Genomic DNA, 27,251 nt, shown 5'->3' on the forward strand with positions numbered 1-27,251 from the left:
AAATTGATGACATCGCTTTGAATGCTGCATACGGAACGCAAAATAAGTACGGAGTTCAAATAAGTTTAAAAAATATTGAAGTGCCCATGTAACAGATGAGTTCTCATCCGAAACCCTGATACTCCGAAAGAGATTGTCCAGTTCGTACACGAAGTGCGTCCAGTTTTCACCGTGACCCTCTCTACTCTTTTGCACATGCTATGCGGGTGAAATGATGATACCATGCCAAGTTTCAACATTTTCACAGTTCATTTTGTAGTGATTTTCAATTTGACGGTCATTTAGCTCTCTAAACAATTAGGTAAATGACTGAAAAACAGCAAATGTAGTCAGAACATGTTGGAAATTGATGACGTCGCTTTGAATGCTGCATACTGAACGCAAAAGAAGTCCGGAGTTCAAATAAGTTTAAAAAACATTGAAGTGCCCATGTAACAGATGAGTTCTCGTCCGAAACTCTGATACTCCGAAAGAGATTGTCCAGTTTATACACGAAGTGTGTCCAGTTTTTTCCGTGACCCTCTCTACTCTTTCGCACATGCTATGCGGGTGAAATGATGATACCATGCCAAGTTTCAACATTTTCACAGTTAATTTTGTAGTGATTTTCAATTTCACGGTCATTTAGCTCTCTAAACAATTAGGTAAATGACTGAAAAACAACAAATGTAGTCAGAACATGTTGGAAATTGATGACGTCGCTTTGAATGCTGCATACTGAACGCAAAAGAAGTCCGGAGTTCAAATAAGTTTAAAAAATATTGAAGTGCCCATGTAAGAGATGAGTTCTCGTCCGAAACCCTGATACTCCGAAAGAGATTGTCCAGTTTGTACACGAAGTGCGTCCAGTTTTTGCCGTGACCCTCTCTACTCTTTCGCACATGCTATGCGGGTGAAATGATGATACCATGCCAAGCTTCAACATTTTCACAGTTCATTTTGTAGTGATTTTCAATTTCACGGTCATTTAGCTCTCTAAACAATTAGGTAAATGACTGAAAAACAACAAATGATATCAGAACATATTGGAAATTGATGGCGTCGCTTTGAATGCTGCATACTGAACATACAAGAAGTCCGAAGTTCAAATAAGTTATTGAAAATAAAAAAGAGATGCAATGCTGGTTAGTTTGGTTCAAGCCTTTCGGAATAGTGTAGACTGCACTGCACATAGCTCAGTGCAATCTATGCTATTCCGAAAGGCTTGAAGCTAATCAACGTGCAGGTGAGCATTGAGCCTCTTTGTCATTGTCTTTACACTCACGGCTTATAAACCGATCATACTGCCTCTCCCTTGGCGAGGTGGGACTAAAAATCAGTTTACTAAGAAACTCTAGTACCGGTTCATGCCATGAACCGGTACTAAAGGCCTTCGTGGGGGCCCCAGCCTGACCATAGCCGCACTGGCCTCATTAGTACCGGTTCGTGGCATGAACCGATACTAAAGGTTGCCAACGAACCGGTACTAATGATGTCCGCCCGCCTAGCCATTGGAGCAGGCACTAATGGTCACATTAGTGCCGGCTCAAATTCAAACCGGCACTAATTTGCTTCACATTTGTCCCTTTTTCTACTAGTGAGGGTCTAGTTTAAATAGCAAGGGGATTAGGGCAGGGTTAATTTGGATCCTCCGATCAAAATCGAACGGTCAAGAATTAAATAGATAGGGAGGCCAAATAAGAAAACGGAGATGTTTTAGGGATGATAGGGGATGATCCGGACCCATCGGTACCAACATCCCGGGTCGGGTTCGGGGGAGTTTCGGACGCGCGAGAGGGGTCTATGCACTATGCAAAGAGGGGTAGGCTGGGCCTAGGTGGACTGTGAAGAGGAGTTCGGCTGAGAGGAGAGAAGAGAAGGAGAGGCCCAACAGCAGTTTTCGGAGACCGAAAACGTCCGACGTTAGACCGACTATATTGTCGCTATAGTTATCCGTTGGGGCATCAAACGGACTCCGAATGCGATGAAACTTGGCAGGCGGTCTACCTACACTATAACAAGACCGCACGCCTATTCTCATCCCATTCCGAGAACATTTTTACGCCACTTATAAAAATAATATTTCGGAGGTGCCGCGGGCGCGTGCACGTGTCTGGGCTCAGAACAGACAACGGAAGGAGCGGGAAAGCCGGGACAGACGCGAGTTTTGAAAACATGGTGATGCAATGCACATGATGATATGGAAAGATGCAACACGCAAGCGAATGACAATGCAACAATAGCGAATGACTGAAAGACACCTGGCGCAACGGACTTGGGGCGTCACACCCACTGTCGGTGTCAAAACCGGCGGATCTCGGGTAGTAGGTCCCGAACTGTGCGTCTAGCCCGGATGGTAACAGGAGGCAGGGAACACGATGTTTTACCCAGGTTCGGGCCCTCTTAATGGAGGTAAAACCCTATGTCCTGCTTGATTAATATTGATGATATGGGTAGTACAAGAGTAGATCTACCCCGAGATCAAGGAGGCTAAACCCTAGAAGCTAGCCTATGGTATGATTGTTGTATATGGAGTTGATGAAGTTGATGTCCTACGGACTACAACCCTCCGGTTTATATAGACACCAGATAGGGTTAGGGTTACATAGAGTCGGTTACAATGGTAGGAGATCTTGAATATCCGCATCACCAAGCTTGCCTTCCACGCCAAGGAAAGTCCCATCCGGACACGGGACGAAGTCTTCAATCTTGTCTTCATAGTCCAGGAGTCCGGCTGAAGGTATAGTCCGGCAACCCGAACACCCCCTAATCCAGGACTCCCTCAGTAGCCCCTGAACCAGGCTTCAATGATGACGAGTCCGGCGCGCAAATTGTCTTCGGCACTGCAAGGCGGGTTCCTCCTCCAAATTCTTCATAAAAGTTTGTAAACACTAAGAGTAGTGTCCGGCTCTGCAAAATAAGCTTCCACATATTGCCGTAGAGAGAATAATATTAACACAAATCAAATCTGCTGACGTATTCCGCAGTGCGTCATCACACTACAGCCAAGTCCTTTACTCAAATCGTTTTTACTTTCCCACCTCAGTGTGTTTTGCGAGGCGGTTTCCTTGGCACGTCTTGTTGAAGCAGAGATCGTGTACCCCCCTTTTACGGGATTCTTGCTAATATGGACGTGGGTAACCCCACCGCGCCACTTATCACGGCGCTTGGGAGGCAAGCGAGTTTTACTAGGCTGGTGAGGATGCATAGTCGCATCCGCCCATATAAGGGGATAAGGATCCACCTTTTTACCTACGCCTTCTTCCTCCTTTGCCTATCCATCTCCTGCGCACCCGAGCTCCAGCGCCCAAGCCCGCACTTCCCACCTCAACCTTCTCCGGCAATGTCCGGAGCGGGAGGCAAGTGGATGGTCTCCTCCGCCACGGAGGACAAAATCAAGAAGCTAAGGAAGGCCGGGTACCTGTCCAAGGACATCGCGCACTGGCTTCCTGAAGAGGGGCAGCTTCTCCCCACCCCAAGGCCCCATGAGAGGGTAGTATTTCTCCCCCACTTCCTCCGCGGACTGGGTTTTCCACTCCACCCATTTGTCCGGGGGCTCATGTTCTACTACGGCCTGGATTTCCACAATCTGGCCCCGAACTTCATCCTCAACATCTCGGCGTTTATCGTCGTGTGCGAGGCTTTTCTCCGCGTCCGCCCTCATTTCGGCCTCTGGCTTAAGACCTTCAACGTCAAGCCCAAGGTGGTGCGCGGCAGCCAGGCGGAGTGCGGAGGCGCCATGGCGGGCAAGATGGCCAACGTCCTATGGTTCGAGGGCTCTTTTGTGGAGACCCTAAAGGGATGGCAATCCGGGTGGTTTTACATCACCGAGCCGCGCGATCTGAAATGGACCGCAGCCCCCGAGTTCCGATCCGGACCCCCCACGCGGCTTGTGTCCTGGAAAGAGACGGGCCTGTCGTGGGGTGACGAAAAAGAGGTGACCGGATTGCAAACATGCATCCAGTCCCTGGTGAACAAGCCAGTCCGGCTTGTTAATGTAATCCAGGTTATGCTCGTCCGCCGGATCCTCTCGTGCCAACAACGGGATTTTAATCTGTGGGAGTTCAACCCGGCGCAGCATCAAACCCTCAGCGGGCTCTTCGACACGACGTACGAAGACACCTGGAAGATGCTATTCAAGGGCGCCGAGGCTCCCGCATCCACTTCCGAGGACCGCGGATACAGCTCGCAGCGTCACGCTAGCGAGGTAAGCCATCTACACCTTTTACAGGATGTTTAAGATTTTTTTCATAGTTTGACTCTATGCGGGATCTAAACTCCCTTACCTTTGACAGGCTTGGCGGGCGGTATCCGGACCGATTAACTTTCCGGCTCCGCTGCCCGAAGACCCAGCCCCAGCTCTACTAGTGAAGCTGCTGGTTCCGGCGCCTTATGTGGTGCCGGAGAAGAAGGCCAAGAAGAAGAAGACCACAGGGACTCGAAAGAGTGCCCACAACGTGGTGGTGTCGGATTTGTCATCTGACGAGTCCGAGATGCCCTCCTCCCATGAAAACGAGGAGGAGGAAGAAGAAAACTCTCCCCCCCCAACGGAGGGAGGAGAGAAGAGGAAGGCCGCCCCAACGGGGGAGGCCGAGGGGTCTAGGAAAAGGAAGACCCCTCCACCGGACTACGCCCCCGATGCCGAAGAGGGCGAAGAGGAGTGGCCAAACAGGGCCAAGCGTCCGACGAAATCGTAAGTTCGGATATCAAAGTAACTCATGATGTTCCTTTGTTGCACAGCTTTCCCTAATGTCGAATGTAATTATGCAGTCCGCCCCGGGCCGAAGTCGACGAATCGTCGGGCGGCTCCCTGGACTCATCGGACGTGAACTCAGTTCCGCCCGCTGTCTCCCCCCGCACTGCGGACGACGCCAAAGTGGCGTCACGACAAGCCCCGGGGCAGGAGGAGGTGGTCCCGGAGGAGCCACAAGGCAACCTCCGGGACTCCAGGAGTGAAGGGGGCAAGACCCCCCAGGGCTCCAAGTTCGGCTTTGAGCCAGACACCGCACCAGAATCTACAACAGTTCCGGACCGCGGTAGGCAAACTCCTTCCAAGAGGAGTAAGCCTTCTGAGCCGGCAGCCTCCGTCCAACTGGAGGTGCCGGACAATCTGCTGGAGGTGCTTGACGGCGCCTCCATCGACGAGCAGCACCGTACTATTATGAGTACGGTGATCCAGAAGGTTCAGTCCGCCAAAAACCAACTGACTGAAGCTTGTGCTAGCCTTCTAACGGGCTTCGAGGTAAGTAAAAATATGTAAAAAATATTACCATATAGACAGTAGCCCCTGATGCTCTGTTTGGCGTTCGGAAAGAAAAGCCGAATAGAGGATTTATTAAATATCGCAGGAGTCTAACTAAAAAGGAGTCAATATACGTATGCAGGCTTCGCTGCTGGCCACCGCCGCACTGATTGCGGAGGTGGGTGCCCTGAAGCAGGTCCTCGAGCAGACCGAGCAAGAGCTCGGCCTTGCCAAACGGCAGCTCGAGGAGAAAGAAGGTAAGAGATACCTTATAGAAAAATGCCTATAGGGAGGCGCAATTGCAAAAAATGACAGGATTGTACTGCTTATTGTAGGGGCCACAACTAAGGTGGCGACCCTCAAGCAGGCGCTGTCCGAGGCCGAAAAGAAAACGGCCGCGGAGTGCACCGAGCGAGAGAAACTTGAGGCCCAGGTCGGCGAGGTGCAGCAGGAGCTTCAGGCTCTCATGAAAAAACATGAGAGTTTGGAGCTTGAGTCCAAGACGCAAGTGTCCGAGCTCGCGGCGGCCCTTAAGACTGCCAAGTCTGCCAAGGCCGAAGCCCAAAAGGCCCTCCAAGAGTTGGAGGAGATGAAAAAGATAGCGGCGGGTAAGGCATTCTTTATGCAAAGCAAAAGTATAAAAGTGAAGTACTTGTTACTTACCCGAATCCAGAGCTCTCCAGGGGCATTCGCAGATCTTCCCCGCAGCTTATCCGACGCCTCCGCATTCTACCGAGCCGAAGAGGGCAGCTCGACGGAGAAGGTGTTCTGGTCTCAGTATGCTAAGGCCGGACACCCTGTGCCCTTGAGCGACCAGCTGAAACAGCTGGTCGAGCTCCACAAGGCGGCCGAACAGGCCATGAAGGGCTTCATAGTTCGGCTGTGGCCCGGAGAGGCCCTGCCTGGGAGCTACTTCGGGCTGGTGCGGCGACTGGTGGAGGCCTGCCCAAGGCTCGAGGTCATCAAGCGCTCCGTCTGCATCGAAGGTGCCCGTAGGGCCCTTGCCCGTGCAAAGGTGCACTGGGGCAAGCTGGACGGTGAGAAGCTTGTGAGGAACGGGCCGCCACCGGGGAAGGAGCATCGCAAGCCCGAGAACTACTATAAGGATGTTCTAGCGGGTGCCCGCCTTGTGGCGGATGAATGTACCAAGGATGTAATTTTTGAATGAACTCGCTCGTGTTATCCTGTGCGCTGAAAACTTGTTCATATGCGCTAAGCAATGCTTGAATTTAAAATATTACTTTCTGTGCGGCCGTTTATCAAAAAAATTGAGAGATGGCCAGTCGTCGGCTTCTGCCCCCATGCCACTAGTGCTGGGGTGTTCGGGATAAACCTGAGCGCTGTTTTTCCCATGATTGGGTCCGTCGAGGGAGGCGGTCAGCACAACGAACAAGGCAATCGGACTATAATGCTTGAACACTCTCACTTAGCCATAGAACTCTATAATTTTAAATTTCGGCGAAGCTCCTAGTTCGGAAGACCGAGTTCGGGGCGCTATCCACGCCTTGGCTGGACAAAGCCAGCTCCTCGCTCGAAGCGGCATAAGTCTTTAGGGACTCGAGAAACCTCTCGAACAGCGACTGGTCTCTCGCCACATCATGACAGTCAGTTTTAGTTTTCTCCACTAAGGTGCTTAACCCAGCTCAACCGGGGCACAATCGCAGTGGTTCACCTAGTGCTACCTTAGCCGATATAGCGGAACGTAAGGCACCAAAACATAGGAGCCGGGCAAACCCAACTATTGACCCAAATCATGATCGGAGCCGATGCATATAGTGCTATAAGTTCGGGGTGCCGCACTTAGGAAAGTGTACGGACTTCTCACGTCATATTTATGGGTACTAAAGCCCCTGATGTATTTTGCCGTACCACAGTGTACGGGTGCAACATGTCATAAACATATATATGAAAAGATGATAATGCGAAAAATAGACAGAAAGCTATGCATTGTGTATAGAGAGGCTATTTATCAAAGCCGGACGATACAAATAGTGCGGTAAGCAAAAGATATTGGACTATTTAGTATGTCCTGACTAGGGGCAGGCCGCGGAATTGTATTTAAAACAGGTATACCGCTCGTAACAGAGACCACCTGGGAGTTCCATAATGCGGCATGGCTTGTCTGCCTCCCTGGATCTTGCATCGTTTGTGCGGCAGTCGAATTGCCGAACAGGTCGTCCGAAGTATGGAGTCCAGAAAGTAAGAGAAAATTTTAAAAAAGAATCCGGCAGCCCCTAGTACGTTTTAAGCCGTATTTTGGGCGTGCCGTTATTGTGCCCCTTCCCCTGTGCCCATGGTATTTCAAGGGCGTAGTTATGTACGCGAGGTACTGGTTTCGCTATGTCGCGAGAGCTGGGGTTGGGGCCGCATTGCTACGCTTGCTTAAAGTGTGACAGGCGGTCCTGCTGTGGGTTACTCCGGGCGCGCTTGGCAGTGTCTGGCTTTTTAACGGCAGGACTGGAGAATTGCCTAAAAAGGCTACTTTGTACTTCCGCTGCGAGAGCCTCCGTGAGCTCCTCCGTATGGAGGGAGCGTTCGGTGTTTCCGTTGACCGTGATTACTCCTCGAGGGCCTGGCATCTTGAGCTTGAGATATGCGTAGTGCGGCACCACATTGAACTTTGCGAATGCGGTTCGTCCGAGCAGGGCGTGATAGCCACTGCGAAACGGGACTATATCGAAGATTAACTCTTCGCTTCGGAAATTGTCCGGGGATCCGAAGACCACGTCAAGTGTTACTGAGCCTGTACAGTTGGCTTCTACACCTGGTATAACGCCTTTAAAGGTCGTTCTTGTGGGCTTAATCCTTGAGGGATCTATGCCCATTTTCCGCACTGTATCCTGATAAAGCAGGTTCAGGCTACTGCCGCCGTCCATGAGGACTCTTGTGAGATGAAATCTGTCGATGATTGGGTCGAGAACCAATGCAGCGGAGCCGCCATGACGGATGCTAGTGGTATGGTCCCTTCGATCAAAAGTGATCGGGCAGGAGGACCATGGGTTGAACTTTGGGGCGACTGGCTCTATCGCGTATACGTCCCGTAGCGCACGCTTCCGCTCCCGCTTGGGAATGTGGGTTGCGTATATCATGTTCACCGTCCGCACTTGTGGGGGAAAGCCCTTCTGTCCATTGTTGTTCGGCGGCCCGTCTACGGAGAGACAAGATGAGAGAGGAGAGAGGAAGCTGAACGACAAGAGCTGACGAAGTCCAATCAAGCTGAGGCCTGGATGGGCTCCTCGTCGTCGCTGTGCAGCCCCTTGTCTTTGTTTTCGGCCCTTAACTTGCCTGCCTGCTTGAACACCCAACAATCCTTGTTAGTGTGATTGGCTGGCCTTTCGGGGTGCCATGTATTTGGCACAAGCGATCGAGTATTCGGTCCAAACTGGACGGGCCCTGAGTATTCTTTTTGAATGGCTTTTTCCGCTGACCGGATTTATAGCCTTTGAATCCGGCATTGACTGCCATGTCTTCATTGCTGTCGCTGCTAACGCGGCGTTTTTGCTTATTCTGACGTGTCCTGCCACTTTTGTCCTTGGTATCCGAATTACCAGGGTTCTTTGATAAGTTGTTACTGCGAGCTAGCCAGCTGTCTTCTCCCGCGCAAAAGCGGGTCATGAGTGTCGTGAGGGCTGCCATAGATTTCGGCTTTTCCTGTCCCAGGTGCCGGGCAAGCCACTCGTCGCGGATGTTATGCTTGAAGGCTGCTAGGGCCTCTGCGTCCGAACAGTCGACTATCTGGTTTTTCTTTGTTAGGAACCGTGTCCAGAAATGTCTGGCCGATTCCTCTGGCTGCTGAATTATGTGGCTTAAGTCGTCGGCATCCGGTGGTCGCACGTAAGTGCCCTGGAAGTTATCGAGGAATGCGGCTTCCAGGTCCTCCCAAGAACCGATTGAGTCTGCTGGCAAGCTGTTAAGCCAATGCCGGGCCGGTCCTTTAAGTTTGAGCGGGTGGTATTTGATGGCGTGTAGATCATCGCCGCGTGCCATGTGGATGTGAAGGAGATAATCCTCGATCCATACCGCCGGATCTGTTGTGCCATCGTATGATTCTATGTTTACGGGTTTGAAACCCTCTGGGATTTTATGATCCATTACATCATTCGTGAAGCATAGCGGGTGTGCGGCGCCTCTATACTGGGCTATATCACGACGCAGCTCAGAAGAGCTATGTCTGTTGTGTTCGGCCCGGCCGGATTTGTTGTATCCGGAGTGAAGATCATTGTCACATGCCGTAGGGCGCCTGCGCGATCCGTAGATCGATCTTGTTTGTCTTGTCTTATCCTCCAGTATGTCTCGCAGGTCGGGCGCATTTTCCCGTGCCTTAGTTGAGCGGCGTCGGGGCATGGCTTGGGTGGAGGGCCGAGAGGCGGTGGAGGGCCGAGAGGCCTCTCTGTCGCGGCTGCGAGGTGGCCGGTCTGCCATGTCATGCGCTGGTGATGTAGTTGCTTCCTCCTCTGATCGGGGTAGCGGCCTGCGCTTCGGGTAACTCTTGGAGGGGCGTTCGAGTTCATACTCTTCGGCCGCAAGGACTTCAGTCCATCTGTCAGCTAGCAAATCTTGGGCAGCTCTAAGCTGCTGCTGCTTTTTCTTGAGGCTACTTGCCGTGGCTAAAAGCATGCATTTGAAACGCTCTTGTTCGGCGGGGTCTGATGGTATGACGAATTCGTCGTCATCGAGGCTTGCCTCGTCTTCGGAGGGAGGCGTATAGTTATCATCCTCGACCTCTCGGTCTGCCGCTCTCTCATGAGGGCTGGCTTCTCCATCTTCCTGTGCCGAATCTTGCTGAGGTGGGTGTTCTTCGGCGCTATCCGGGGTAGTATTATCTCCCGTGCCGGAATCACCGTTTCTGCTTTGGCGGGATTTAGAGCGGCGTCGCTGACGCCGGCGCTTTGGCTGTTTCTTGGGGGCGTCATCCCCCACTGTTCCATTGCCATCTCCATCTTTTGGAGTATCCACCATATATATGTCATATGACGAGGTGGCCTTCCAGCGCCCTACAGGTGCTGGTTCCTGTTCGTCTCCTACATCGTCGTCCATGCCGTCGATGTCTTCGAAGCCGAAGTCAAGCATGTCGGTTAGATCGTCGACAGTGGCTACAAAGTGGGTGGTGGGTGGGCTTTGAATTTCTTCATCGTCCGTATCCCATCCTCGCTGACCGTAATCCGGCCAGGGCTCTCCTGATAAAGAGAGAGACTTAAGAGAATTCAGGACGACGCCAAAAGGCGAGTGCTGAAAGATGTCTGCGGCGGTGAACTCCATTATCGGCGCCCAATCGGATTCGATCGGCAGGGGCGCGGGGGGTTCGGAGTCCGGGGAGGAGTCCGGATCCTCGGCGTCATGGGTCATGCAGAGTGCGGGGCTAGCGTTCGGCTCGATCGCTTTTGGGATCGCAGCCCCCGAGGTGACGTCCAACCGTTCATCCTCGATTGGCGCAATAGGCTCCGAGTTAGGGGTCGGAACCGATGCGTGTGCGGCCTCCAGGACACTGTCCGGGGGCAGAGCTAGATCATGCCCCTCGAGGTAGTGTGGCGCGCTTGGCCATGGCTCGAACCCGTCGAAGATCAAGTCTCCGCGGATGTCAGCCGTGTAGTTTAAGTTTCCAAACCTGACTTGATGGCCAGGGGCGTAGCTTTCGATCTGCTCCAGGTGGCCGAGCGAATTGGCCCGCAGAGCGACGCCGCCGAAGACAAAGATCTGTCCGGGGAGAAAAGTCTCACCCTGGACCGCATCGTTGTTGATGATCAAAGGAGCCATCGGGCCTAAAGGCGACGACACAGAGGAACTCTCAATGAAAGCACCAATGTCGGTGTCAAAACCGGTGGATCTCGAGTAGTAGGTCCCGAACTGTGCGTCTAGGCCGGATGGTAACAGGAGGCAGGGAACACGATGTTTTACCCAGGTTCGGGCCCTCTTAATGGAGGTAAAACCCTACGTCCTGCTTGATTAATATTGATGATATGGGTAGTACAAGAGTAGATCTACCCCGAGATCAAGGAGGCTAAACCCTAGAAGCTAGCCTATGGTATGATTGTTGTATATGGAGTTGATTGCCTACGGACTACAACCCTCCGGTTTATATAGACACCGGATAGGGTTAGGGTTACATATAGTCGGTTACAATGGTAGGAGATCTTGAATATCCGCATCGCCAAGCTTGCCTTCCACGTCAAGGAAAGTCCCATCCGGACACGGGACGAAGTCTTCAATCTTGTATCTTCATAGTCCAGGAGTCCGGCTGAAGGTATAGTCCGGCTACCCGAACACCCCCTAATCCAGGACTCCCTCACCCACCCACCCGCTCGCCTTGCACAACTACGCCGTCCAATCAGGATCCGTCCGCGGACAGGTACCCTCGGCCCCCTGTCGACGTCGTCCATGACAGACAGCACGCCCGGCAGGTGTTCGATCAAATGTCATTGAGTTTATTTTCGAACTTCATGTCGTTTCTGAGAGTAAGAAAGATGGCGGGGTACTCGGTGAAGGAGGATGTGTTGTTGTGCAATGTGTGGTTAGCCGTATCTGCGGACTTCGTAGGCAGGAGAAGAAAAGGGGGGGTCTTTCGGCAACACGTGGATGGTTCATTACATTGCGCCCTATCACATGCACATCATCTATGAACGCAGTGTCATGTCCTTAACGTATCGATGGTACACCATCCATAACTCTGTGCCCTGAAGTATTGTGGTGCGGTTGATCGGCTAGAGGAAATGTGGCCATTGCACTGGACAACCACGGAGATTGTAAGTTTGGTTCTTCTTGATTTACATGATAATTAATTAATTCATTCACTCATTGTTATTCTACATGTTGTGTAGCATCACGCGTTGCCCTGATGTGTTACATGGCAGAGAACGGACCATTGACACTCATACATTGTTGATGAAGCTCAAGGGGTAGTATTGTGTAAAATAATATGATCCATACATGAAAAACTTGTTGAACATCCGGTTAATCTTATTAAATTATAACTATTGTTGTACTAGGCATATTTGTATGCTATTTATGAATGATTTGTGCTATTTTCTATCCGAACATTGATGAATTCCGTCGTGTTTGATGATAATCATCCAGTTAGTTGAAATCCGGTTTGAAATGTATGCGACTACGGTTGGATGCATGGCAGGCTCCCACATTCGTGTCCGCTGACTGATCCCTCTCTGTTGGCGGACGGATGCAGTGTCTGGTTTATGGATCGGTGTTGAAGATGCCCTGAGACTAAGACGGCTCTCAAAAGGGAAGAAATGTTTTCCATGCTTAATATTAGTGTGGTGTAGCGAGAAATGCATGTTGAAAATTAAATGTGATCCCTAATCGGATTTCAATCTCCACCTTTGTACGCGTGGCCGCTAGCTGGACCATTTGACATGGACCTTTTGTTTTTGGGATACATGCACGGACCATTTTCACTACCAAGGAGAAGGAAAAACTCGCTCCGCTCGGCGGTTCACGGCGCGTTACGATCGAGAGAAGAAGCTGAAGCCACAGCTGCACGAGCCCCTGCTCCTCGGGACGCCACGGTTCAAGCTTCCCCCTTGAACATGCTCACCTGAGCCCCCGCCCCCGCTGTCGGCCCACCGCTCGCAGTACTGGAGCTCATAGGGCGCCAGTTCTGTCACCCTGTGGCCGAGCCCCTCCTACACCTTGAACTCGCAGTGCATGCCGAGCCTTCCCCGCAGGAACTTGATCCCGTCTTTGGCCGCCTCGATCGGACCAGGAAGTCCGATCGCCCGTGCACCCACAACACCGGTGTCTTCTTCGCCTCTGACCCTGGACGCGAAGGACGCGCCGCACTTTCCATCCGAAGAGTTCTATTTTCCCAGGGATTCGAAGCTGTCATAGGTCTTTCCAAACCATGTTTATGTGAGCACTTCTTGTATTGTCCGGTCTGAAGTAATGGTGCCCAAACTGATGACCGAATTCCACATGACAGGCCTAATGAACTGAAAAAGTTCCTGACCTTGTGAAGTGTCAAGCCACAAAGTCTTCTAAAACTTCGACATGAAGAGGGATTTGCACTATTGTTTTAACATCAACAGGCAAGAAAACATTGCGAAGGAGCACCTCATCCCACAGTCCCATATGAGGATCAATAATTTCTTCCACCTTAGTCAACATTGCTCCTCCCCTTGGGGTAATGATTTTTCTCGACCCTAGAGTGAATCCAAGGGTCTTCCCAAATATTGATATGTGAGCATGAACCCATGCGCCATATGCATCCCTTTTTGAAAGTCCAAATTCCCGCAAAAATGATTTGCCACGTAAATGAGGAACCTTTCTTTGGTCCTGCTTTTAATAGATCACTATTTGGATAATACTTAGCACTCAGCACTTGCACACACAGAGAGAATTAGGATTTTAAAGAAGTCGCCAACACTGCTTTGCTAACATAGCAGGATTAAAGTTGTGAAGGTCCCTAAACCCTGTACCACCTTTATTCTTTGGAATGCATATTTTTTACCATGCAAACTAATGCATTTTTTTTCTTTTCTTCTCCATCTCCCCACCAAAACCCTGATATCTCATCGGTAATTGATTTACGGATTCCTTTAGGCAATTTAAACACAGACATAACATAGGACTATTGCTTATGCTATAGATGTTAACAAATTTTCTTTACCTTGCACTGATAGAAATTTCTCTTTCCATCCCTTTAGCCACTGACAAACTCTCTCAAGTAGATGCTGAAAACAATCACTTCGGTCTACCCGCTTCGGTAGACCACCCCCCCCCCCCCTCTCACAAAGCGTATAAAGGGCAATATAGACATTTCACAAACTATATGGTAGTCTGTCGTACACGTATTAATATATTTTTTGAGACATGTATCCATAATAAATGTGAAAAATAAAAGCACTTGCACCAGGTATTGAACTCACAACCTGGCCATGAATGGAACCAATGCTAACCAGATGGCCTTGTAAATGGGTACGGCTTGAAGGCAGCGCTAACGTTTAAAGTACTATTTAGAGCTGCAGATCCGACTTTCTTTCTTTTTCAATACTTTTGCAAAACAATGCGAACAAAATTTCTTGAAAATGCCAACAATGTTTCAAAATCATAAAAAATAGAATATTCTTTTCTTAAATATGAACAGTTTTCTAAAAAGTGAATTTAAAATACGCACTTAACATTTTCCTAGTATACGGTGTTTTTTTTCAAATACAAACTAAACTTTCTTTAAAATATATGCCGAATATTTTTGAAATGCACGTTGAATAAAATTAGTAGACACGATGAACACTTTTTATACACACCGAACATTTTCCTAAAACCGGTTGCTCGTTCAAAGTGGGCCGACGCATATCGTGTCGGTCGCTTCGCTTCAACAAAGCCATGACAGTTTGACACCCTCGGGTGGCAAATAGGGTTCACCTTCTGGAAGTAGATTCAGATAGAAGGTGCCATGCACAGTACGCTGCCTTGACTGCGCACGTGAAAACAGGGAAAATACATTAAACAGGAAATGGCAATGCGCGGATCAAACCCTGTAGCTCTCACTGCCGACCGCTCGCCACTAAGTACACAAACTGATAAGCTCAAATGTCTAACTACAAAAACGCAAACTACTAGAACTATCCTTTACCAACCAGCTTACTGTAGCAAAACAGATTTTTCCCACTATTTCTTTCTCTTTTTTGCTGATAGTTTTTGTTTCTTTTCCATTTTCATTTTTCCAAAATTTCAAAAAAAGTTTGCCTATTCAAATTTTGTTCATAAGTTATAACACTCGCATTCTAAAAAATTATACAAACATTGAAAAGACACAATTGTAAAAAAAAAGTACAAACATTGAAATACAAATATTCATAAAATACAAGGCTTCATCTCATAGCATGTTGTTTTTCGACATCCTTGAAATGACCCTATTTTTTCCAATGGCACCATGCCAAGTTGCTTTGCTTTTCGATAAATTTTGTATTTTCTGTTGTTTTCTTGGTAAAAAATAGTCAATAAATGGCGGGACATGTCGCAACTTGCATATGGTGTAGGAAATCATTCAAACCTGGCGTAAATGACTACCATGGGCACGCCTACCTGCTTACGAAAGTTTGGGTCAGTCTTGAGATTTCCAAAAATACCATGTTCGACGAAGACTGTTCGGTTAGGCCAGAAGAGTCCGTTTGGGAGTAGCCCATTTCTCAACATCTCTTAAATGGTCTCAGTATTTTTCATGTCCTTGTATGATCGATTTTGAAAAAAGTCCATCAATTTTGGCAAAACAAATTCATCTACTTTGAAAATATGCATTCATTTTGAAAAAACTTCATCAATTTCGAGAAAAAGGAACATCAATTTTGAAAAAATCATCTATTTTTAAAAAACGTTCATCAATATTTTTTATGAATTTTACAAAAAATATTGATTTAGGAAAATGTTCACCAAGTTTAAAAAAATGTTCGCAAATTTTTTTAAAAGTCCATTCTTTCATAGAAACGAAATTGGAAAAAGTTTGCACATTGCTAGAGAAAAGGGAAAATAAAAAATGAACAAAAAAGAAAGGAAAACGAAAAATAAGAAATAGAGAAGGAAAATAAATCTGGGACAAAACCGTTAAAAACGAGAAAAAAAGAGCAAGAAAAAAGAAAGAAGGAAAGAAGAAAATTGGAAAAAAAAAAGCGGATAGAAGAAAATAATAAGAAAGACGCTTGCAACCATGTTAAGTGATGGTGGCAAGTTGGTTATAGCGTCGCATTTTGAACCAGAAGTCCCTGTCTCAAATCTTGGCACACTCATATTTTTTTGTGATTTAAAGAGATGGTTGGGAAGGCCCAGCAGGCAAGTGTACGGCCTATGCGTATAAATCGAATGAATATTCTAAAAAGAAAAACATACACAACAAAATATGACCATCATGTCCTTTATTATGAAGAGGTATGGGCTAATCTGAGCCGTCCTTGTTTTTAGGGGGGGTCTACCGAAGTAGAAGTCTTAGTTAATACATCCAAAATGCCGCAAACACCTTCCCTGGCTAAAATTCTAGTGTTAGGACCGAAGAAAATGCTGAACTTTGCTATACTCAAATGCTGGCCTAAACTAGCACAATAAGTGTCTAGAATCCTCTTCAATGTATTTGCATTATGATCGGTTGCTTTCATAAAAATAAGGGAGCTATCATTTTCTCGAGGAAGAACGCTCCAAGGATTGGAAAGGCACAAGCGATACAGCAGATCAATAAGCTTGCGTGGTACAAATATCGAGAAGAAAAACGATGAAATGCCATCTTGTGTCTTTGTTTCCCTCCAGTATCCCAGAGTTCACAAACACATTGAGCGGGGAAAGGAAGAATGCAAGCGTAGCATGATACACTCGCAAGGATTATCACTCTAATCTACGGCAGTTTTGCTTTCAGTGGAGCTCTTGAAAGCTTACATATATATATGGGGTCCATGGATGTCATTCCGGAAGTGTGAACTTGCACGTGAGTTTGGTATTTTTCATTCATTTTGCAAATCATGTACCAACAGGAGTTCATGTGGAAACATGTTGATTTCATGCATGTATGTTCCTTTAGTGGTCATTAAGGAATCGTCAATAGGACTCCGAAAGCGTACAAATGTTATCCGTGCACCGTGCTTAATGTTAGTGTGATGCGGTGAGAAATGCATGTAGAAAGTCAAAATGTGTGATCCCTAGTCAGATTGGACCATTTGAACTATGGACCTTTTTTTTAAGGATACATGATTGGACCATTTTCAGTAATCAGTACCAAAGGGAAGGAAAAAAAAACTCGTTCCGCTCGGCGATCCACGGCGGGTTACGACCAAGAGAAGAAGCCGAATACGCAGCTGCAGGAGCGCCTGGTCCTCGGGACGCCACCGTCCACGCTTCTTGTCCCTGGGTCGTCGTTGGAGCCACCACCCCCGCCGTCGGCCCAGCGCTCGCAGTACTGGAGCTCGTAGGGCGCCAGCTCGTGGGCGAGCCCGTCGTACACCTTGAACTCGCAGCTCATGCCCAGCCGTCCCCGCAGGAACTTGGTCCCGTCTTTGCCCGCCTCGATCGGTACCAGGAAGTCCGCTCGCCCGTGCACCCACAGCACCGGCGTCTTCTTGGCCTCGGCCGTCACCCTGGACGCGAAGGAGGCGCCGAACGGGAGGAATCCGCTGAAGACCGCGCAGCCGCCCAGCGTCTTGGGATACAGCAGCACGCTCGCGATGCTCAGCGCGCCTGCGCATGCAATTTCATCCTCAGTTTCTTCGTAAACTACACTACAGAGTACGGAGTGATTGTGCGTGGGTACCTCCCTGGCTGAGCCCGAAGACGAAGACGTCCTCCGGCCTTGTGCCCGCGGATATCTCCTGGTCGATCATGGCGTGCACGCTCTCCACGGACCTCCAGCACGTCCGCCTCGCCCCTCACGGATTTCTGCCCCCAGGGGAGGGGATTCATTACACGGCCATCAGTTTCTGCTCGTACACGCTTAATTGTGAATCCAAGGAAAAACAGGAGGATTGACTGTTTGGCTTACAGAGGTGATGGGCGTGTCGTGGATGTCGAACCACGACGGCATCAGCATGCCACCTGATGCACGCAAAACACGTACAGTACAGATCACACCACGAGAATGTCAAACGTCAAGCAAGCAAGCAATGGAACTATGGAGGTGAAGGAGGTCCGATGTATACGTACGGTTGCAGGTGACGGCCGCGGTGGGCGCCGTGGGGAAGGCCCAGCGGGCGCCGGCGAAGGCGTACCCGGCCACCGGCTCGTTTGCGCGCCCGCTGTCGCCCAGTCCGTGCAGCCACAGCACGAACCGCTGCGACCGAGGCTCCGCCGGCGGGGGCTCCTCCATTTCCCGGCCGAGCAGAACAGAGCAGAGCAGAGCAGGGGAGGGGAAAGTTAATGGTCAGCGGGCCAGACATGGAATCTGACTAGCTATAGCTCCGCCGCAGTTTCTGATTTCCATTGCGCGTGTTGACTTGTGACGAGGGGTTGACCTGGGATGCCATGGTCAAGATCCAACAACAAAGAATAATAGTGGGGTCTCCTCCGATTATTCGGTGGTAAACCCAAGCATTTTCTGAATTCAACAGTTTCCTGTTGGAATAGAAAACCTAAATGCTAAGTACCACGCGTTAGGTGTGTGACGTCCCGGCCCTTGCGTTTCCGATGGCAATTCCACTCACGTAAGAATGGCAACACGATCAGTTTCTGTCAAAAGCAAACTGAAGCACGAAAATTGCCATGCTTCAGTTTGGAAGATAAGCAACCATCATATTTGGCATCCGCCCTCGGATGCTAAATATGATGGTTGCTTATCTTCCACTTGGTTGGTGAGGTTACTGAGGTTGATTTGGATAACACAAGACTTGGTTTCATGTTTTGTAACTTCACATCATCTTCATGGAAATTCAAATCACATTCTTCTAAAAAGTAACAAAAACTGTCCAAGAAGGCGGAATTTTCCAAACCGACCCGAGTTTCCACATGAGAGGCATGTTTTGAATAGCAGAGGTCTCTCAGACTTGGCTAAATATAAACACGTCGGTGATTGTGTGCGCGAACATGAGTTGAATTTTGTGGCAATTTTTTGAGGCTGGTAAATGTGAATTTTGCATGCATGTTCTCGATCATCTATCAGGTGGTTTTGACTACACATGGCATAGTGTACCAACTCGTGGAAGGTCTAAAGAAATCCTTCTTGGGATACAGATCACAACCATGGACTTGTTGGCTTTTTGGCCAACGAATTTCATATCAAATTTCACTTACGAAAGTTTTATATGGAGCCTGGTCACAGTTTATCGGGCTGCCCAAGATGAGTACAAATCGGCTTTCCTTCGTGAATTGGTGAACCTGACTAAGAATTACCTGTATCCAATGCTTATGGGAGGGGACTTTAATATCCTTAGGAACAAGTAAGAGAAAAATAATGACTGCTTCGACACTCATTGGCCTTTCCTATTCAATGTTATTAGACAATTTGGATCTCCGGGAAGCCACTATGCCGAGGCGACAGTTCACCTGGGCTAATAATTGTTATGTGCCGACATATGAGAAGCTCGATAGGGTGCTCATGGACACCGAATGGGAACTAAAATTTCCTCCGCTAACCATGTGAACCCTAGAGCGTATCGAGGCATTATCGGATCATGCACCAATCATTCTGGATTCTAACTCCACGAACCCAGCTGTCTGTCGCCCTTTGAAATTTGAAGTGGGATGGTTGCAGTGGATGGATTTGTAGACATAATCAAGATGTCTGGGAGAAAACCACCATTGGCCATATGCCTATTCAGAAATGGAACTTTGAAATAAGGGCCATGAGGCAGCACATCGCTTGATGGGTGAAACAGAGCAACGGGATATATAAAAATGAAAAACAACGGCTCTCTAGCATTATTGACGACCTCGACAAAATTGCAGAGACGCGCACCTTATCTCAACAAGAGATTGGATTGAAAAATCTATCTAATGAGAAGATTGCCCGTCATTTACGAGAAGAGGAGATCAAATAGATCCAAAGTTGATTTCATTTTGATGTCTGATAGTAAGACAAGATACTTCTAATTAGTTGCCAATGGGCAGCATAGGAAGAAATGTATTTACAGTCTCTAACAAGATGAGGGGCGGATCGACGGGCAGGAGGAGCTTAAAAATTATATTACCAAATACTACAAATCATTGTTTGGAGCGCCGACTGAAGGGAACTTCACCCTTGATGAGACCTGAATAGCTGATATTCCATAAGTCATGGCAGAAGAAAATGATATCCTAACGGCACCATTCTCAGAAGAGGAGGTGAGAGCAGTGATGTTCCAAATGGAACATAACAAAGGTCTGGGCCCAGATGGTTGCCTCATAGAATTCTATCAGAATTTCGGGGATATCATCAAGACTACCCTTTTGGAGTTGTTCAATTGTCTTCATGCCAAATGACTAGACCTATTCAAACTTAATTTTGGCAAGATTGTCTTGCTGTTGAAGATTAAAGAGGCCAAACTGATCTAGTAGTTCAGACCCATGTTCCTCCTTAATTCTAGCATCAAGATCTTCACCAAAGTGGCTATGAATAGCTTAAACTCGATAGTTTAACGTGTTGTCCGACCATCTCAACAACATTTATGCAAGGAAGGAATATAGTTGATGGCATAGTAATTTTGCAGGAGACCGTTCATGAGATGTATCAGGAAAACATTATGGAGTAGTATTCAAGTTCGACTTTGGAAAAGGCTATGACAAGGCCAAATGGTATTTCCTCCAATAGGCCCTAAGAATGAAAGGGTTCTCCGATAAGTGACGCTAGTGGATCCAAAATTTTGTAACTAGAGGCAGTGTGGCCATCAAAGTCAATGACGATGTACGCCATTACTTTCTGACAAAAAAGGAATACGGCAGGGTGACCCAATGTCCCCAATACTATTTAATATTGTTGCTGACATGGTGGATATTCCGATTGAGCGCCCAAAGCATGACGATCAGATCTAGATGCGATAGCCTGGCTTATTAGGGATGATAGACTACTCATATCAATAAGGAATTCCTTCTTTTCCGAGAGCCCCATTCAGACAGAACTCCAAAGTTAAGCGTGCTCAGCTTGGAGTAGTGTCAGGATGGGTGACCGACCGGGAAGTTGCTCCCGGGTTGCGCATGAGTGAGGACAAAGTGCGCAGAAAAGACTAGTATTGATCTGTGGCCAGTCTAGATCCCGCCAGGAGTAACGACCACCGGCGGGTGTGTCCGGGGCGTTACAAGTTGGTATCAGAGCCGACCCTCGCGGTTACACGGATGGTTGCGGACAGGTGCGTGGTCATGTTGTTCATGACGTTTGTGACCCGTCGTGGACACGGCATGGTACATGTACCGTACTGGATGCACAGACGTATGTGCCAAGAGGGAACGTTCCTGTGGCCCGACGAGGACGTCGGTTCTCTGAGTGGGGGTAGATGTGATAGACTGGCTTATTAGGGATGATAGACTACTCATATCAATAAGGAATTCCTTTCCTTCTTTTCCGGGAGCCCATTCGGACAGAACTCCGAAGTTAAGCGTGCTCAGCTTGGAGTAGTGTCAGGATGGGTGACCGATCGGAAAGTTGCTCCCGGGTGTGCATGAGTGAGGACAAAGTGCGCAGAAAAAGATTAGTATTGATCTGTGGGGTCAGTCTAGATCCCGCCAGGATTAACGACCACCGGCGGGTGTGTCCGGGGCGTTACACTGGACAAGGCTCAAAACCTGAAACTCCTACTTTCATCATTTGAGCAAATATCGGGACTCAAAATTAACTTACATAAAAGTGAACTCTTCTGCTTTGGAGAAGCCGTTGAGGCGGTTGCCGATTATACTGACATGTTTAGTTGCGCACATGGCCAATTCCGGATTAAATGTCTGGGAATTCCGATTCACTATCAGCGTCTCATCACGTGGAAGCATGTAGAGGAGCGTCTAGAGAAGCGGTTGAACAGTTGGAAAGACATGTCGCTCTCAGTTGAAGGACAACTGGTTTTGATTAACTCTCTCCTCGCAAATATGGTTATCTATATGTTTTCTTTCTTCCAACTCACAAAAGGTGTCCTGCAAAGACCGGAATATTTTAGATCCAGATTCTTTTGAAAAGGAGACAGTAAATAGAAAAATACAGGCTCGCCAAAGGAAGCATGGTTTGTAGGCCGAAAGACCAAGGTGGCCTTGCAATTCATGATTTGTAGGTCAAGAATGAGGCCCTACTTAGTAAATGGTTTTTCAAACTTCTTTCCGAGGATAGTATTTGGCAAACCATGATGCACATTGGCAGCAAAGGCGGTGCCTCGGGCCTATTGAAAACATGGCGACTCGCACTTTTGGGTTGGCCTAATGGCGGCAAAGAAATATCTCTTTCGCTTTGGGTCCTTCTCAATAAAGGACAGGTCGAAGATTCATTTATGGGACGACATATGGCTAGGCAATAGTAGTCTCTGAAAACAATATCCAGCCTTCTACATCATTACTCACGATAAGAATAATACTATTGCACAAGTGCTCAGTTTATCCCCGCCGAATATTTCATGCAGACGGGATTTGATTGGCCCGGAGCTTATATCATGGCATAATCTTTTATCCCGACTAGATTTGATTAACCTGAAATAAGGCCAGGATGTGTTTCATTGGAACCTTACTACATTGGGGCTTTCACAGTAGACTATATACCATGGGCTCACGCATTCTGAGGTACGAGTGAGTAATAACAAGAAAATTTGCAAGTCAAAGATTCCACTAGAAGTTAAAATCTTCATATGGTATCTTTGTTGGGGAGTTGTACTAACCAAAGACAATCTTGCACGGGGCAACGTAAGTAATAAGTGTTGCTTTTGTGCTCATGACAAGATAATCAACTTTGCGCATTCAACATGGTCAGTCATTCAAATAGTTTCAAGTCTGTATCCGCACATAATTGCCAATATATTTGATTATTGGTTGGTCGGTATATCAAATAGATTCAAAACACTAATATGGGTGGGAGCTTATGCCTTACTTTGATCGTTTTGGCAATGTAGACATGATTTGGAATTTAATAACAAAAATGCTTCTCCCTGCAGGTTATTTTTTGTTGAACGCACTCGCTTCGTACGTGGTCTATACTACAATGATCGAAGCACCAACCGCTCTTAAAGGCGGCGTGTTGTTAAATCCTGCGTATTGTCAATCAGTTGAAATTATCAACACTGGCTGAAAGCCTGAAACACGGCTAAGTTGAAATTTGGCATGCGTGCACTGTGCTAGAAGACGAAAATGTTGACAGAATTGGGAAGGCGACAAGGTGCATTAGTTAGTATACAAACCGGTGTCCGGCCCTCATCAGTTAGTGTGCAGGGCAAGGCAACCCAACCAACTCGTGCGCCAAGGCATGCATGGGCATAGTGCACTGCTACAAGTAAGGCACCAAGACAAAACGCAGATCGTTACCATTCCTCAACTAGCTAGTAGTACGTGCATCGACATTCCGGCATGCGTCCGTCGCCGGCCGACAGCCAACCCGACACTGCCTGAAGACATGCTCCCGCGCTCCACTTGTAACTCTCGCACTATATAAACGCCCGTCTACACTTGCATGCTCAAGCAGAAGTTTGTGTAGATCGATCGATCGACATGGCTTTCTCCCATGGCGGCACATGGCCGGTGACCCCTACAGTAGTTCTGCTAATGGGCGGCCTGTTCGCCGCCTTCCCTGCGGCGTCGGGCGGCCACCTCGACGCCGGTGACATGCTGATGATGGACAGGTTTCGCCAGTGGCAGGCCACACACAACCGTTCCTACCTGAGCGCGGAGGAGAGGCTGCGGCGCTTCGAGGTGTACCGCAGCAACGTGGAGTACATCGATGCCACCAACAGGCGCGGCGACCTCACCTACGAGCTCGGCGAGAACCAATTCGCCGACCTCACCGGGGAGGAGTTCGTCGCAAGGTACGCGTCGTCACACGACGCCGGCGGTCACACTGACTCGGTCATCACGACGGCCGCCGAGGCTGACGGCCTCTGGTCGTCCGGCGGTGGCGACGACTCCTTGGAGGCTCCGCCTCCGCCCAGCGTGGACTGGAGGGCCAAAGGCGCCGTGACGCCGGTCAAGAACCAAGGCTCGCAATGCTGTACGTATTTACCAATTATTTTAACCTTTTTTTAGGCCCTGGTAAGTGCCACACGCTTTACACGAAGAAATTCAGTCCTGATGTTTTTTATGACATGTTTAGTTATCCGAGGATGACAACTTTATTTACTTTATGTTTGAATGACAAGTTTTAATTTTTTTTTGAGGTAGACAAGTTTCAATTTCTTTAAGGTGTTTTTCAGATGACAATTTTATAGTTGTTGAAACGTCAGAGCGATGTTATTTCATGGTGACACTTATCATTAGAGCTTGTTTAGGGGAACCTCATCCATTTCAACTACGTAAGTACTGGCCTCCTTTAACTAATCTGTTCCTGTGCCCGGACCGGACCAGGTGCATGCAGTCAGCTGCTGGGCGTTCTCGGCGGTGGCAACGATGGAGAGTCTCTACTTCATCAAGACAGGGAAGCTGGTGCCCCTATCGGAGCAGCAGCTGGTGGACTGCGACAAGTACGACGGCGGCTGCAACCGCGGCTACTACCACAAGGCCTTCCAGTGGATCATGGAGAACGGCGGCCTCACCACAGCGGCGCTGTACCCATACAAGGCGGTGAGAGGCGTCTGCTTCCGCGCCAAGCCCGCCGTCACCATCACCGGGCACGCGGCGGTCGCCAAGAACGAGCTGGCCCTGCAGAGCGCCGTCGCGAGGCAGCCCATCGGGGTGGCCATCGAGGTCCCCAGCAGCATGCAGTTCTACAAGAGCGGCGTCTTCTCGGCCCCCTGCGGGATCCAAATGAGCCACGCCGTGGTGACCGTCGGCTACGGCACCGACGCCTCCTCGGGGCTCAAGTACTGGCTCGTCAAGAACTCGTGGGGCCAGACGTGGGGCGAGGCCGGCTACATCCGTATGCGCCGCGATGTCGGAGGCGGGGGGCTCTGCGGCATCGCGCTCGACACCGCTTACCCGACCATGTGATGTCCATCATGCGTGCGCACCTACATACGTTCCGAGTTAAGTAAGCTCGCAGGCAGCGGCAGCATCTGCCCTAGTACTACTCCATCGTGCATTTGTGACGTCCTACCTATGTCGTCGATTACATCGCGACCGCTATTATCCATGTCGTATGTGTACGTGTAACAATAAACTATCATGCATGTTCTCTTGTTAAAAAGGAAAATGTCCCCAAGCAAAAGGGCAGCAAAAAGTCTCTGTGTCTAGCTATCTTTTTTTTTTCTTCTAGTTCTGTGCAAGGTAAGGGCATCTCCAGCCGCGCCCCCAATAGCCCCCCCGGCCATTTTTTCGGCGCCGACGCCGAAAAAACGGCCCAGTCGCGTTCCCAGGACGTCGAAAATCGCCGGTTCGGACCTTTTTTCTGCCCGGCGGTCACAGACCGAACCCGGCGCGCTGGGGAGCAGTTGGGGGCTCCGGCGCTAGGGAAAAGCACGCCTGGCCCACACCGACAGGGGAAAAGTTAAGGTTTTCTTCCCCCGACTCGCCTCGCACCCCCCGCGCCCTCGGCCACCACTAGCTATATCCCGGCGACGGCCGCCGCCCTACTCCGCTAGATAGCCATTCCCCGCCGGAAAATAGCAGCGCTTCGCCGCGGCAGCCCCTCCAACAGCAGCTGGGCGTTTCCGGCCGCGGAGGCGCGGTTTAACGGCGGGTACACGCCCACCGAGCGCAAGGTGTTCGGCGTCTTGCCTGTCTCGGCGATGGACTCGGATGAGGAGGAAGAGCTCGCCGCGCTGCTGGAGGAGGAAGCCGCGGCCGACGTCCAGGAAGAAGAGCATCTCATGGTGCTCGCCGCCCTCGCCCAACTGCTGGCGAGCAATGAAAAGCCGCAGCGAGGTGGCTCGGCACCGGGGCGGGTGAAAGCAAAGAATCGACATCATCTCCAAGGCTACTGCATGCTCTACTCCGACTACTTCGCCGATGCTCCACTTCATGGCGAGAGAACATTTCGGCGCCGTTATCGGATGAGCCGAAAGCTCTTCCCCAGGATTGTGAATTCCATCCGGGAGTTCGACAACTACTTCAAGTGCAAGATGGATTGCACTGGCGCTCTTGGATTCACCTCCATCCAGAAGTGCACGACAGCGATGAGGATGCTTGCATATGAAGCTCTCAGTGATTCACTCGACGACTATGGGCGCATGGCCGAGTCCACCAGCATAGAGTGTTTCTACAAGTTCTGTCGGGCAGTGGTGGCAGTGTTTGGGCCACAATACTTGAGAACACCCAATGTGGAAGACACTGCTCGGATCCTAACCCAGAATGCAGCAAGAGGATTTCCTGGGATGCTTGGAAGCATCGACTGCATGCATTGAAAATGGAAGAATTGCCCATTTGGTTGGCAGGGGATGTACAAAGGCGCCAAAGGCGGTTGCAGTGTGGTGCTTGAGGCGGTAGCCACACAGGACCTCTGGATTTGGCACTCCTTCTTTGGTATGCCAGGAACTCAGTACTATCTAGCTGACGGCATCTATCCGAGATGGTCGACATTCGTGAAGACGATGTCAAACCCTGTGGCAGGAGGCAAGAACGCCTGGTTTGCGAAGCTTCAGGTGGCTTGCAGGAAGGATGTCGAGCGGGCATTTGGTGTGCTCCAATCTCGATTTGCTGTTGTTCGGTACCCCGCACAGACCTGGTCCAAAGATCAAATGTGGGAGATTATGACTTGCTGTGTCATCTTGCACACATGATCATCGAGAGCGAGCAAGAAGACCCAGTGTTTGACACTGAACCATACTACAGGCAGGGTCCTCTAGCCGAAATTGATCACCAGCTACCGGCAACTTGGACTGCTGCATCATCAACTGCAGAAAGATCTGATTGAGCACCTATGGAGGCTCAAGGGGGACGCCGTGTGATGAAATACGAGTTTTTATTTGTTGAACTATATAATTTGTATTGAACTATTTGTTGTTGTACTATTTTGTTGAAGTATTTGATTTTTCTGTGATGAAATATGTGATAAGAAATAATTGTGTTGATAATTGAACGCCGAGACACGGCGAAACCACGCCGAATATGGGCCTATTCTCGCCCATATGGGCCTTTATTCGCCGAAATTGGGCTGCAAAGTGGGCCAATTTCGGCGCCTGGGGGCGACAACTGGGCGCAAAACCGCCCCAAGCGCCGATTGTATCGCCGGCTCGCCCCCAGGGGATGATTTTTATGCGTCCTGGGGGGGCCAACGGCTGGAGATGCCCGAAAATATAGCATGCTAAGAGAAATAGCGGCGGCCTCCTCCAGATGCTATACATGATATAGCATGCCAATAACGTGCTATATTTCAAATAGCACTTAAAATAACTATTAGATATGGCTCAAAAATAAAGGTTTTCAACAGGAATAAATGATATAGTGCAAAAATGTCAGAACAATATATGCATAACCATATACAAAATTGTTCTCCAGTTGGCTAAACCCTAACATCAACATCCCATGGGGCAATCACCCAGTATAAATACTTATTCAAAATCATCGATACTAGCGATGTCATCTTTCG

The 27,251-nt window shown here is 49.1% G+C and overlaps 1 protein-coding gene and 1 pseudogene across 1 annotated transcript; one reads left to right on the forward strand and one right to left on the reverse strand.

Annotated features, from left to right (window-relative positions):
* Positions 1 to 16,828: 16,828 nt before the first annotated feature.
* LOC125517242 lies at positions 16,829 to 18,062 on the reverse strand (annotated as a pseudogene).
* A 5,222-nt stretch (positions 18,063 to 23,284) lies between these two features.
* On the forward strand, positions 23,285 to 24,715 carry LOC125517663 (ervatamin-C-like). Its single transcript, XM_048682872.1, has 2 exons — positions 23,285 to 23,780; positions 24,144 to 24,715. The coding sequence occupies exons 1-2, from the start codon at positions 23,285 to 23,287 to the stop codon at positions 24,713 to 24,715; spliced, it is 1,068 nt and encodes a 355-aa protein (XP_048538829.1).
* The last annotated feature ends 2,536 nt before the right edge of the window (positions 24,716 to 27,251 follow it).

The sequence above is a fragment of the Triticum urartu genome, chromosome 6, assembly GCF_003073215.2.
Source record: "Triticum urartu cultivar G1812 chromosome 6, Tu2.1, whole genome shotgun sequence".
Lineage (NCBI taxonomy): Eukaryota > Viridiplantae > Streptophyta > Magnoliopsida > Poales > Poaceae > Triticum > Triticum urartu.

What these genes read in the sequence shown, in the direction of transcription:
- LOC125517663 (XM_048682872.1), top strand. Translation starts at nt 23,285, where the DNA reads ATGGCTTTCTCCCATGGCGGCACATGGCCGGTGACCCCTACAGTAGTT. An exon ending in GAACCAAGGCTCGCAATGCT is followed by an intron (nt 23,781 to 24,143) that starts GTACGTATTTAC and finishes AGGTGCATGCAG; the next exon opens with TCAGCTGCTGGGCGTTCTCG.